The 14,868-nt window shown below is 35.1% G+C and overlaps 1 protein-coding gene across 1 annotated transcript in view; it reads left to right on the top strand.

Moving 5' to 3' along the window:
* Nucleotides 1-254: 254 nt before the first annotated feature.
* The window catches only part of FAM83B (family with sequence similarity 83 member B), a 60,985-nt gene continuing 46,371 nt past the window's right edge, over nucleotides 255-14,868 (top strand). The window contains 2 exon segments of the mRNA XM_079148395.1: nucleotides 255-671; nucleotides 673-759. Of these exon segments, the coding sequence (XP_079004521.1) occupies nucleotides 315-671; nucleotides 673-759 (444 nt within the window). The 5' untranslated portion in view covers nucleotides 255-314.

Below are 14,868 nucleotides of genomic sequence, written 5' to 3'. Positions count from 1 at the left end.
GTCTTAGATGAGAAACTGGAAGTAGAGATAACTTGAAAAAGGAAAATCAAATAACAGTTTTTAGGAAATGTGTTTAACTGTAATATGTAATAGATATATGAATTGCAGTGCTATTAATGTCACTTTGGATATGAAATACATGTCAGTTTAAGCTTCTAGTAATATAAATGAGTAAATGTAAAAACAGTAATTGACATGTATAACAAAATGTTTGAATACAGAATTCTGAATGATCTTGATTTTCTTCTTTTCAAACTCTCAGATACCTCTTGCAAATGGACATTTGAAAGTGCCACTGTCAAATTCTTGCAAGAATGGAGACCTCATCAATGCTTTCCTCATTGAATGAGGAGTGTAAATCTGACAACTACATTGAGCCTCACTATAAGGAATGGTATCGAGTGGCGGTCGATACCCTGATTGAACATGGACAAGAAGCATACCGAGAATTTCTGGCCAAGGAACGTGTTGCAGACTTCCTAGCTGAGGAAGAAATTAATTATATTTTGAAAAATGTTCAGAAGGTTGCACAAAGTACAGCGCATGGTACTGATAACTCCTATGATGATACCTCGTCTTCAGGGACTTACTGGCCCATTGAGTCTGATGTGGAAGCTCCAAATCTTGATTTAGGTTGGCCATATGTTATGCCTGGACTCTTAGGGGGCACCCTATATAGATCTCCTCTTTCATCCACCAAGAGCACACCTACTTACAATAAAGGAAACTATTCGGAAGATGATAAAAGAAGCAAGAAAGGTATGGTATTTTTACTTTGAAATGAAAAACATTTGAAATGTAGAAAAGCCATAGTGAATACATAGATAATAGCCATGGCTATTATTTTCAGCAAGTATACATATGGATATATAGAAAGATTATACTTCCATATCATGCATATATTTGAGAGAGAGGCAATAGGGCCCTGCTAAAGGGGCAAATTTCCTTCTCTTCATAATGTAATCAAGAAGCCTTCTACCCTTGAAGACTACCATAGATGGACTGGGAATAAGATGATTTGACACTTTCGTAAGTCTCTAAAGCACTTAAATATTTCTTAATCTTTGAAAAGAAATATACTGGTGGATCTGGTAAAGTTTTTACTGTTAGAAACTGTACTAAATACTGATTGTTGCTTTGGATGTGGTTTATGCTGTTATACAAACTAAGTTTCACTTATCTGTTTTCTGAGTTAATACGGAAACCATATAAAAATCAACATGATAATGTGTAATATTCTAAAGTAAGATTCTTAGGTACTTAGCTTTTCAGGGCCTTAGTGCTCTTTATCAAATATTTATATGGGCTTATAAGTCTCACAGATCCTTTTTTAGAGCTCAAAAGAATTTGCAGAAATACTGTTATCAGTAAACGTTATTGGGAGTTGTTTTGTTTTGGGTTTTTTTTTTTTCTTTTTATGTAGAGCACCATGGAAGCACTTTGTAGAATCCAACAGATTTCCCAAGCACAACTAAAGTTTTAAAATGTTTGAAAAAAAAAAGATGATTTTAAATCACAAAAGTACATATCAGTTACCAGCGACTTTGATACAGAAGCTCAGATTCTGAAAGGGGCCTTTAGGAGGTACACATACAGGTCATTGCTTCTTCCACTCAGCAAGACACAGAAATGCTTGAAAAAGTATAGTGTTAGAGTATGGAATAGAGGGCCCTCTGAGTCCTCAATGACATGACAGTTTGCAAGACACGGAAGCCAAATTTCTAACAATCAGTTTTGGAGGACAGTGTTCGAAGTTAATGTCAAAGATAGGTTTCATAAAAGTGATATTTTCCTCCAGATTTCTGAACTCAAATAACCTGAATTCTTAGCTAGGTTAACTCCTTGAGCACTATTTTTTAAATGAGAGGACTAATCTATTTCAGTTGTTAAAAATTAGCTATAGAATCAGGCATACAGAAGATGACCAGAGTTCTTTGAATAGGTAAACTGTCAGTTCAATTTTCTGAATTCAATCTTTAGTATGTTTTAAAACTATCCTGTGCTCTGTGAAACAAGTATACAATGCACTTTATAAAAACAGAAAATTCAAGAATGTATATGCGTATTTCTAAGGCAAAATACATATTGAGGGTTTATCTTTGTTAAAATCTGTAGGGGACATAATAGGCATTTCAACAATATTAGGGAAAATTAGAAACATACCCATTCAGGTTGAAGACTACACTGAGGTTACTTAGTAGGTATGCACAGATCAGCCTAGGTCAGAGCTAGGTCTTTGGGCGTTGGCATTTTTATGATGCCTAGTAGACCATAATTCAGGAGATATCATACATTTGAGACTAATACTCACTTACAACTAAATATTAGTTATGACCTTTTGATGTGTTTTTCTTCTAATGTGGCACTGTGTATTTAATAAGCCTCTAAAAGTAATATCCTCTACCTGGTCATTTTTCTACTGAGAACTCCTGCTTAATTTAGCAACAGAGGAAATTGAAGTCCATACTGTAAAACAATGTGTGTTCTGCTCTCTTCCATAAAATCAGAGTGGCATAAAAGAAGGGAAGAGAATCTTATTTTTATTTCAATTTTTATGTATATATGTATACACACACACACACATATATCCATATAATCTGAATTAAAAATATTATTTGATCCTACAAATTATATTGCAATTGAAATAATAACAGATCAACTTTTTTTTTCAAAAGCATGGGGGAATATGCTAGTATCTACCCAGATGCAATAAATATTGAGTCAAGTTGTTTGTATACACATGAAAAGCTTATTTCTCAAGTATTTGGCAAGTTTATTCATATGGTATTATGTGTACTTAAAGATTTTGAAGGATAAAATATTCTAGGGAAATTATTGGCTTAGATTTTAAAAATTCAGATTATTATTCCTACATCGGACAAAGTCCTGTAAACTTTTGAAAGTAAAAGCAAATAGTATGGAATAAAAACTTGTCAGAATATATTACTTTTAAATGATTAAGTGTGGTTTTCTTACTGCCATGGATTCAGCAGAAAGCCACATTTGGTTTTAATCTCTCATAATCATTGGAAGCCTATTAATCGTCAGAATAAACTTTCAGGTTTTAAATCTTTTTCAGAGGATATATTCTCTTTATTGGCAACTTGGTGAATCATCATGACCATATAAGAGGTTGATCTTTTTCACAAAATGTTTAATAAGGCAGAGTCTAATGAATAGAATAGATTTCTCAGGAGATTCGTTTTGTAATCAACATTGTAAAACTGTTTGTAGATAAGAGGCCAAACAAGTAGGGGCTAGGAAACCAGCAAATCAGAACCCAAGATATACTTTACTTCTCTGTTTGCAACTGAGATCAGGCATTTATAAAAATAAATGCCATATTATTAAAATAAATGCCACATTGTAAAAATAAATAAAACTTAATGAAAAGAATTCAAATAAAATCTGCTTAGCAGTCCCAAGAGTGGACGTCTGATCATCATAAACATCAAGTTACTCTTCTAGTCCCTTAAAAAAAGGATTAAAAGTAATAATACTCTCTCCTGCTCTGTCTCTACCAAGAATATCTAATTTTTTCCCCACTTCATTGATGGGAATTGAACCCAGGGTCCATGTGCTCCATCATAGAGCTACACGGCCAGCATTTTGTTTCTTAATTTTACTGTATAATCCTATCTCTAGCTTGAGTTATATGACCTCTGAATCATGTTCCTTGTGTAATTAGAAATGATTTTATTATAAATTAAAAATCCAGATTTTTAAAATTTATATATTTTTGTCAGTTTTTACTTAGGGTTATTTAGAAAACACTTTTTCTCTCTGTCTTTTTTTCCTTTCTTTTTTGATGATTACTTCATTTGAGATTTCCTTTGAAAAATCCAATTATAGATACTATCTTACATGTGCCCTAAAGCAACATATTTTGATTTACTGGCAATTTTTTAACCCCTTCTACTTTTTACTATGTGATTGACAGTTGCATTTGGATCTGCTTTTAAAGTCTGAAAGTATCTTGCAAGAATTTTCCCAGGTAATTACTTGTCTCTCAAGAAGTGTTCCCAAGATGATATATGTATATATCCTTAATTACTATGAACTCCTCTTATGAAAACATCCTCTCTAATTACTTTAAAAAGTCATCTTTCATTAATTTTTTCTAGCCACTCAGTGGCACATATTCACAAAGTTTTAACTTCATGGGAATATTGAATATGTAATATTTAACCAGAATGTTATTTGCATTTCTGTTTCCTAATTCTAACCTGACGTCTTCTCTGAGATGTGCCTCTTACTCTTGCGAAATATGGAATCAAGAAGACACAAAACCGAAAGTCTAGTGAGAATTAGGGCAGAACGATTCCTGAGGTGCTAAGTACCACATCACTCCCATTCAAGTCTTAGGTTCATCCTTGAGTCACTGTTCCTTGGTGTGTCTGTTTGGCCTTGGGAGTTATTAGTAATACAGGACAATATGAACCAGCAATTGGGCCCATAGATGCCAAAGAGGAGGTGAATAGATGATGGGGGGTCTCTTTGGGGGGGGCTCTCAGCTGGTAGTATAGAAGTAGTACTGAGCTACAGGCTTGGTCACCAGGGCTCTACAATAAGTAGTGGCATTGAACAAATCTTTGTCCCTCTCAGTATTTTAATTAATTAATAAAAGATAGGAAGCAGTAATCATCTGGTATTTTCTTTCTTTCTTTCTTTTTTTAATCTAGCATCTTTATCCACATCTCTAATCATGCTTAAAATAATGTTCTACTCCTTGGTGAATCAGTTTGCGATCTGAATGATTTTCATTGTGGTGTTGTATTACTTCCATCCACTTTACTTTGCAACCATGTCCTGACCAGCTAAATGTCATTTATGTGTTTTGCATCACTGCCTTCATTAGGCCAGGATCATCTCTCTCCCCTTTCATTCTTTGAATTTGAATGAAAATTAGTTTCCTCCAGGAAATATATTTTGGCTAGTCAGATTTAATGACCTTACTATCCTGTGATATTAATTGAAAATCTTTTCTCTGAAAAAAAGTGCATTATATGTTAATGCATGTTACATTTGAGTATTTGTGCCTGAGAAGGAAGGTGGGAGGGTGATAGACTAGTGGAGATTAGGAGGTAGGGAAAAAGAGAGAGAGAGGTACTGAGGAGAGGGGGGAGAGAGAGTAGAGAGAAAACTTGTTAAAAATTGTACTAGCAACTGTTGCTCTGCCTATATGGGAATAATCTCTCTATGCCAAACTTCTGGTACTACACAGAGAGATAACACATCCCTCATTATTTCAGTGATACACCACTTGCTGTATCAGTAACCCTGGTGATATTAAGTATGTTTATTTCAGTGCACTTATTTAAGGGGAAAAGAGAGTAAAGAAGATACCATTAAGAGAACTTTTAACCTTCCTGTAAGACAGTTTGTGCTTCCTTGATTTACTTGATAACCTTTACGGGCAAAGGAATAGTCTCTTTTTATTTTAATTACCCAAATTTAAATAATGCTGTTATTTAATAAAGACATCCTACAATGATATGAAGGCTCAGAATATTGGAGTCAGCTTAAATCCCAGGTCATTTATTAGACTTGGCAAATGCAGCCTCTGAGTTATTTTTCCCATGTGTGACATGGGAAGTGCTAGTACTCCAAAGGATCCTTGTGAGCACTGGAAGAAATGGCTGACTTTTCCAACATTACACCTGCCACATATTTAGCATTCTAGAGAGATGGCACTAAGATCTCTTCCCACCTCTTCCACCAGCTTTTCCTATTTCTATTACTTTATTTCCTAATTCTGTCAAATTAAACTTGTTTTTGCAACCTTATTTTTGTATCAGCTTGTATTTTTCATCACTGAATTAGCATTTCTTCTTCTAAGGTGAGAAGAATTTTACCAACTTCAGGATTTAATAAGACAGCATCTTACTAGGAATGCGAGCTACAATGACTAGCCATTTGTGATATGAACACTCCTGAAAAGATCTAAACATATGTCTGAAAGTATCTTCATGATTATGTACAGTAAATTAGTTGCAGAACAGCACAACATTTTTCAAATATTGTTGCTTAGAAGATTCAAATCGGGGAAGTAATTGATTTAACACAAGTACATTTGAAAATAAGACCTACTGTGAAGATAGCTTCAATTATGTATTTTATATTCAGATTGTGCAAAAATATCTTCCTTTGTGAAAGAAGTGATGTTGAAGAAAAAAATGCCAAACTATACTTTCTTACCTAAAGATATGAAGATCAGAAAAGATCCATAACTCTGGCAGAAGCTAAAGGAGCGGGGCGTGCTTACAGAGCAGGAGGGAAAAAAAATCATCTTTTCTCATACAGCACTAAAAATGACAAAATTTACTGTTTTTTAAAATAAAGATATTGTAGCAAGAGTTCTGTATTTATGAAAGATTACCGGTTTTGTGAATTTCTGAAGTTATTAATTACAGCCTTGCTGTCTTGGTGTCAAAACTTCATTTAAGTATCTCTAGTTCATAAAGTATTACATACCAAAAATTTCTGATACAATTCAAAAGCCATGAAAAATATTTCTTATGGCCTGCCCTACTTAGTCTTCTTAACTTAACAAAATTATGCTTTGATGACAGTGTTCCTGTTTATGCTTTGTTGAAGCAAAAATTTGGAAAGGTATAAAACATGAAGATAAAAATTGTATAAAATCTTCATCTTGGTTGCTCATCAAAATCATCAGTAACTTATGAGCTTCATATGTTTCAGGGAGTACGTTGTTAAGTAATATCTAAAAATCCACTGTGGCTTTTATTTTCAACAGATTTTCCACGTTAAAATGGCAACTTACCTGGGCACAGTGGCATAGGCGTATAATCCCGGGCACTTAGGAGGCAGGAGAAATTGCAAGTTCAAGGCCAACCTGGGTAATTTAGCAAGACCCTGTCCCAGGGGAAAAAAAAAAAAAAAAAAAGGGTTTGGGAATGTAGCTTAGTGGTAGAGTATCCCTGTGTTCAGGCCCCAGTACCAAATAAATAAATAAACAAACAAACAAATAAATAAATGAATAAATAATATAGAGTTATAATAGATAAAATAGAGTTATTTACAGATGACAGGAGAAACTTTCCCTTGATAGTATTAACCCACAGCTCTAGTTAATACTTGGGAAAGAAACAATTTAACATTGGAGTTAGTTAGGAGTGCATATGATTTAATGATTTATCTAAGAGAAATGTTTTCAAGACCATTTTATCTACTCAAATATTACTCTTTGGTTCTTAAAATGTCTTTTTTTTTTTTTTTTTTCCCCAAAATAGGTCTGTGCTGATTGCACATGATGTATGCAATCTTTCTTTTGTACTCTGTGGGAATGTTTATTGACGATGGTACAAAATTTAGCTCTGTGTCTTCTGAAGTAGGTCTCTGAAGGAATCTCTAAAGTAGAATGCCTGCTTTTTATGATTATTTATGTTTGCTCATTTTCTTTCCTGTCACAGGCTTAAATAAAAAACTAGTTACTTATTGAAATGTGAATTATTTTTCTGATGATAGACCTAGAGTAATTTGTTGAAATGCAAGTTAATTGTCATCTAAAACATTATCATAAAACACTGAGATTCATAATGCCTATATAACACCTAAATTCCATAGGAACAGAATTTCATAGTTTTTCAATCTCAGGTGCTTTAAGGTCTAAGCCAGAAAAAAATAACTGCAAAGGGAAAGGGAGTGATATCCAATAGTGTGTGAAGGAACATGGACAAAAAAGGGAAACTTGACCCTGATGGTGGGCATTTTTGTTGAAAATATTATAGAGATGATAAGCTCAAGACCTCCAGGACACTTAGGGGCATCTTGTCAAAGTTCATTTTCATGAGAATATGGGAATGTTGGTTTCCTTCACTTGTCTGTCCTCTTGGTGAGACTTAAGTAATGATGTTTGCTGTGGGAACCTTGTTGAGTTAACAGAAGCTGTAACACTAGACTGACATTTTGTATTTAAAGGGTTCTGCCTGCTCTTACACAGTTGCTACAGATGCATCATGTGGTGTGTACCTTTATATAAGTTACTGGAGTCCTAACTGATCACTCTTCAGATGATCTTGAAAAACTCAGATACAACTGGCCTGAACCAGAAGAAGATTATGTTAAATAGATAGGTCAACAACCAGAATGCACGCATGATCAGGAGGCACTTTGAAAGGAAACAGGTATTCTGAGTTCATATATAAGGGAGATTTGAAGTGGGAAGAAAAAACCAGACAGACAATGAAGTTGTCCTTTGACCTCTGCTGACTTCAACCTTGAGAGAGATCTGTCTTTGACCAGGTTTAAGAATTTAAAGTATGGCCCAGGCCATTCATTCATCCAGCAAATATTTGTTTAGTGGCCCATTGTATATCAGGTACTGTTCTAAGTTCTGGTCATTCTCCAGAGCTCTCAGCCAGCGCTTACACACAAATGGGGAAGAGAGATAATAAGTATGATAAATGAGGAGTACTGTGGAGAAAACAAATCAAAATACAAATATGGTTGGGTAAGGGAAATTGGGAGGAGTGGTGGGGGTGATTTGCCATTTTTAATAGTGTGATCAGAGTAGGCCCTAAGAAAGTGTCATTTGAGCCAAGATTTGAGGAAAGGAATGAGCCATGCATATATTTGTGGGCAGAATAGACCAGACATAGGTGAAGGCATAGGACAGAAATATGGATTCTTGTTTGCTAGAGAAAGAGCAAAGAGGTTAATTGGTGGAACCAATAGAGCAAAAGGGGAGATGAGTAGATGATGAGTTCAGAGCGGTAACCTGAAGGCCAGACTTTGTAAACCTGTGGACCATTAGGAAGAACTTGGCTTATGATCTGTGTAAATTAGGAACCACTGGACAGTTTTGGGCAAAAGAGAGGCATGCTCAATTTTAAATATACTGCATTTTAAAAGGATGCCTCTGGCTGTGATATTAAAAATTAACTGTAGAGGCATAAGTCAGCAGCATATTAGAGGCTACTAAAATAATGCAAGTGAAGAATGATGATGTCTTAGTAAGAATAGTGGCAGTGATAGCCAGCTTTTGGATGTATTTTGAATATAGTAAATTGTAGTATGTGAATTAACTTGAAAAATACAAGTGTCTCCTACATGTTTGGCTTGAATAATTGGTAATGATGACCTTGTCATTTGAAGTTGGTATTAGAGGTCTCGAGAGCTAGGGTCAGGAAGAAGACAGGAAACTAAGATGAAGGGACCTTCAAGTTAGCACTTCACCACAGCCATACAGTGGCTGACCCATCACCTCAGGCTCTGTGACCTGGGCTGCAGACATGTCTAGCTCAAGAGAAAAGGGTTCACATTAGAACAGAGTGACTGAACTTGGAGAATAGTCCTGACCTTGTGGGCCTACCAAGAGAGAGTGTTGGAAATGACTTGTATAAGATTCAGTTTCAGTGGGATGGGTAAATAGTGTGACTAGATGCTGACCCAGGACCTATGATAAAAAAGATCATATATATGCCCTCCTGAGAAATAGAACCATCACTTAATTTTTTCAAGCAAGTTATACAGGCAAAAATTAAACAGTTCCTATGTTCTGGGCCAGGGAAGTGAAAGACAATATTAGAACTAGAAAGGTGTCACATAGAAGGTCACTTTTTAAAGAGAGCTTTTGGGAATTTTTTCCTCGGGGTCCTTAGTAATGAGCTCAGGGCCTCACACATGCTTTGGTGAAATTTTGAGAAATAGGAGCTATTTGGTGGAGATCGTAGCATTTCAGACTGCAGAGAATGTGAGAAAAGTACAATCAGGTAGAAAAAAAGAAAAGGCAAGGGATGCTGCAACAGGTAGATTGGGGCAAAATTATAGAAGTTCTTTGATATAACATTTTAAAAGTGGAGTTCGGGAAGTCATGAAGTGTGTTTGAGTGACAGTGATGTCATCAAAACTGTCCTTGGACAGATTAATGTTTTGATTAGTTAAAAGTTGAGAAAAATAAAAGAGGTTATAACAAGTGTTGAGGTAATGATCACCAACAAACTAATGGGCTGGAACCAGCTGAAGTTCAATAGAAAACCAGTGTCTTCTTGGAGTATGAAGATATCTTCAGTTTACTACTACCACAGGGAAACTTAACTGCTTAGTCCTATGTCTCAAGGAAGGGGCCTTTTCTTTTTTTATAATAATATTCAATGGTATACACTAGGCTTAAGTCTAGTTATGTTTACAAAGTACCTGTTATATGAAAGACATTCTTTGATCATACAGATGGGTACTGTGAGTATATTGGCATCACCCAAGTCGTTGTTGTATTAAAAAGGGTCTGAATTTTTTCCATCATTTTGCTCATTAGGTATCAGAGGATGATAGAGACATCTGTATTATATATCTAAGGTTTTCTTTTTTGTTATCAGAGAAATAACATTCCTTGTGGAAAACATGGAAAAATTCAGAAAAGGTTTAAGAAAATAAAATTCAACTACGATTCCCAGTGGAAATAATAACTGCTGCTAGAAATTTTCTTCCCTATTAGATAACAAGATGGATAGAGAAATTTGTGCATATAAGTTTGTTGGTATGTCTTTATCTTAATGTTCTATATAAATCTCTGAAAAGGAAGGTTAATATGTAATATACTTGATATATACATGTTGTATATAATATGAAAAATGCCTCCTGACTTCTTTTTATTTATGATTTTTCCCATAGTAAAATAATTGGTTTTCTGTACTGAAATGTGATGATATAACAAAATAGGACAATGGGTGCCTTCCCTAGGGCAGGTCATAAAGGGAGGATCCCGTTCTGTGGGGAATTTAAAAACAATAAGATTGACCAGAAGACTGTCTGTGCTTTATTGCAGCATATGCTGGCAACTATAAATATTATCAGTGACAACATACTTTCCTTTATCATTGCTGCCTCCACCTATCTCTTACCCATTACTGTACCCCTTGGTATACCTGTGCTGATAGTATGAAAAATCTCATGTTGTATACCTTCAGAACTATTTTTATATAAGTATTAGCTATTAAATAATTACTTGACTTCTGATGCTTTAAAATCAGAAAAATACAGTAAGTCTATATTTTATTTCATAAGCCAAAACTTTCCTTTAGGCTATATTAATTTCTTAGTAATAATCACCTTTTTATTCCCTTCCCCCCCATGAATTCAAATACAGGAAATATTTTAAACTTGTAAATAAATGTGAAAGGCAAAACATTGCCATTTGGCTAAATATCAATCCAATATGTGCCACGGAAGAAAATCCATAATTGCGAAAAAAAAAAAATCAGTATCTGAGTCATAATAGTCATATTTAAACTGGCTGAAATTCTAGAGCAATTACTGCAAAACAAAACCAATAGCCAAATAAACAGCAAGAAAGCACTGTGGTTTGTCTTTTTACACATGAGCAGAGGGAAATTGACAAAGTCCAAAAGTCCATGCATAGTCACCCAACTGATTAGTATACTTAAGGACTGATAGGTGTTTTGACTTCTATTCCAAGACTCTTATATTGTGTTACTTCTACTTTCAGAAGCAAAGAACAAAAAGGTTAACTGATTTGTCCTCAGTTTTAGAAGTAGGAAATGATGGGCTTGGAATTGGAGCCCAGGCAATGGGCTTAGAAGAACCTGGACTTTGAACCGCCATGGTATGTTGCCTATGGTAGACCATTTGGGCTGCCACTATGCCAACCAACTGAATTCTCCCAATCACCATGGATACTAGTACAGTTGACCCTGGGAATCTGAAGGAGAGAACATTGATCCACAAGCAGGACACATAGGAGGCTTTGTGCTTTTTCTCTTTCTATCTCCCTCTACTTTTTTTGATTGGTTTTTAGTGGTTTGGTTCAGTCCTCTCATATGCCTGGAGTATTATGAATGAATGTTGGATATTTAGTAGGAAGAGGAGTGGAGGATTTACACAGGATTTACTTTTCTTTGGGTTAGCAATTCAAGTTAGGACTGATTACCTTATTCCAGGAAGGGAATGAGATTTTATGAGATGAGGTTTAGCCTTGGAATTGTGGTCTTGACCAAGCTTCCATTTATTCTCTGTGTATGTAACCCTTCTGTGATCTCTTATAGCCTTTCTTGGATCTCATTAAAAGCCTAAATGTGTGTTTGAGTCTCTTTAGGGAGACTCTGAACTACAATATTTATCTCCCCAGTGTGAATGTCATAAGCTTCTTACCCTCTTAGAACCTTTCTTCTGTTTGGTTTCTCATGCTTTTTGTTCAGTGAGAAATTCAGACTTTGGCAAATGCTGTAAGGGCAGTTACTGCACAGATTCTTGGTAGTACTTTATCTTACTCTTTCCTTTTCTCTCTGTTTAAGGATCCTTAGTTCCTTTTAGCTTGGTGGCCCTCGACTCCAATTATTATCTTCTTTATCCTTTCGAGATTGATGAAAAGCTCTTGGCCACAGTTTACTGTTTGGCTGCAATGTCTTGCACTATGAATTGGCAACTGTGAAATTGTGAGTAAAAATATGGCTGAAAAAAATCTGACTTTATCTGTGATCTTGGCCCTTACAGTCCTGGCTATATTTATTTTATTTAAAGTATTCTTCTGCCCTTATGATTTTCAGTGAAGTGTTGATCTAGTACAAAGTATCATGGTCTGAAGCAGGAGATTCTTTCGTTTCATTTTGAATGAATTAATATAATATTATAAAATCTACATGTGAATTTAAGAAACATTACATGTCACGTATTAAAGGAGTTGAAAATACAAAGAAATAATAAACTACCAATATTTTAATGTTCAGAAAGATTTTTTAAGTTTATTTCTGTTACTAAAATACAGCTTTTACTCATTCAGTGAAACAGGGCTATTATGTTTTGAACATTTCAGATATTCTCATGGGTAGAGACCATTCTATATTTCATTTTTCACTTTCTGTGTCTTACTTTCCCAACATTTCTCCATGCAGAGCACATCATGAAACTTATTATTTCAAACATTATCCTAGTGAAGACTTTTTTTTTTTTTTAAATCTAAACCACATATGTTATATCCCTGGGTTTAAAATACTCTTAAAAATTATCTACATGTGGGAATATGTGCATGTATAGCTAGCCTGTCCCTATAAGGATGGAGGGATGTGTGCATGTGTGAAGAGACATAACCAGCTCTGTTCCTCACTTCTAACGTCTTAGAGAAAGACCTCTTGAGTCCTCACTACACACTTTTCAGTGCTTGACTCTAAGGGAAATTTAACAGGGTTTACATGTTCCTACTTTTAAAATCTTAAATTCTTTGTGTATATTTTAAAATGTATCATACAACCATGTATAATTTAGTAGTGAAGTGTATATATAATATATATGTAACATATATATACACAAAGAATTTTTACATTTTAGCTATTTATGTTAAACTTAACTGTTAAAACCAGCTAGTGCCTTGCAACCCCTTCTGCCACTGCCTTGTTCCTGCTGGCCAGAGCAATGCCACCAGGTTTATAACAGCCTGACATGACACTCCTAGGGTTGGGTGGCTTTGCTTTTGTTGAAACTTCCTCTTTTTGTGAATGGTTTTGTGAAGTCAACATGTTTTAATTACACACTCACTTTACTTAAAATTATGTCTCATTTTTCAATATGAAAATGAACATGAACAGTCATAAATGAAATCAAATACAAGAACTTTATAGCATCATTCATCATAGCTTTTTTAAAAATAATTTCATTCCAGAAAACAGATTTAGGAAAGTGTAATATTAAAAATTTTTAGTTTGTATTCATTGATCTTTTTTTCTTCAAAATCATTGTCAAGTTGAATCAATATAGGTACTCCTTGAGTCCTCTTATTTCTAAGTTAAGTGTTCAAATACTTTTTTTCAGTTGTTAATAACCCGATTTGAAAAACCGCGCAGCTCATTCCCAAAATAAAAGATTGCTTTGTCTGCTGCCTTTGATATTTTTGTAAAAGTAGACCAATTTGGATTCCATCAAGGGTTTTCAGGGTTTGTTTACATACTTTCACAGCAGCCAAATCCCTAGAGTTAAGAGTCACAGATATCCAAGGGCTTAGTTTCACGTTAGTGCAAGTGTCCACACTGTTTTATTTTTTAGGGTAAGATCAAAGAAGTTGAGGACCCAAATAATTAGTTAAAAATAACACTGCAGAAAAATGTGGCCCAAAGAATGCATGCATCAGTTGCATATGTAAAAATATGCCCCTCAACTCTAATACTGTAGACAAGGTCCCTTAGTTCTTTTATTTTTCCTGGTTACTACTAAAGAAACTGCTGTGTTGCTGTAACCCCTGGATCACTGTGTTCCCTTGATATGACCAAGGAGGAGCATGGTGACCCCCGCTGGAAGCGCCTGCCCATCTGTGGCTTAATATGAAGACAGCACCTCTTCATTCTCCTTCCCTGAACACATCCTGATTGAGGATGTTCAGGGTGCTTTCCTTTAAACTTCCCATCTATTCTCCTCCAACACCTTGTTTCTGCTTCTTTTTCTTCTAATGTGTTTTCTTTGGAGAAGGGAGAAAATCTGTGATCTTGAACCCCCTGCAATTCTGTTTCTTTCCTCCTTACACCTCTAGTTTGTATTTACAGTTACCTCTCTGCTTCCAGCCTGACATTCCTCTAGAGTGAGTCACTTGCCTTTGTCCTTTTATCTTCTCATGCTACCATTCTTTCTTAACCTTTTAACCATTTTTTATCTTTAACAGGAATTTTCCATCAAGTGTCACTATTTATTTCTCCTTCCTTTCAACCCTGCAGTCTGAATTTCACTTGTTCCTCTCCTAACCTGTGTGTCTCATAGGCCTCTTTTGTTCACATGGTGAAGCCATGCCAGCAGACTTTCCATATCCCTAAGTCCCTCCACCGCTCCGTAATGTCTTCTACTTTTAGTTCGTTTACCATTAGTTTCTGTGCTACTTCTCTTTTTGTTTTTCTTTCGCTCTCTAACTAT

The sequence above is a fragment of the Sciurus vulgaris genome (assembly GCF_902686455.1).
Source record: "Sciurus vulgaris genome assembly, chromosome: 7".
Classification (NCBI taxonomy): domain Eukaryota; kingdom Metazoa; phylum Chordata; class Mammalia; order Rodentia; family Sciuridae; genus Sciurus; species Sciurus vulgaris.
The sequence above is the reverse complement of the archived record's forward strand: the minus strand, read 5'-3'. Positions and strand labels throughout refer to the sequence as shown.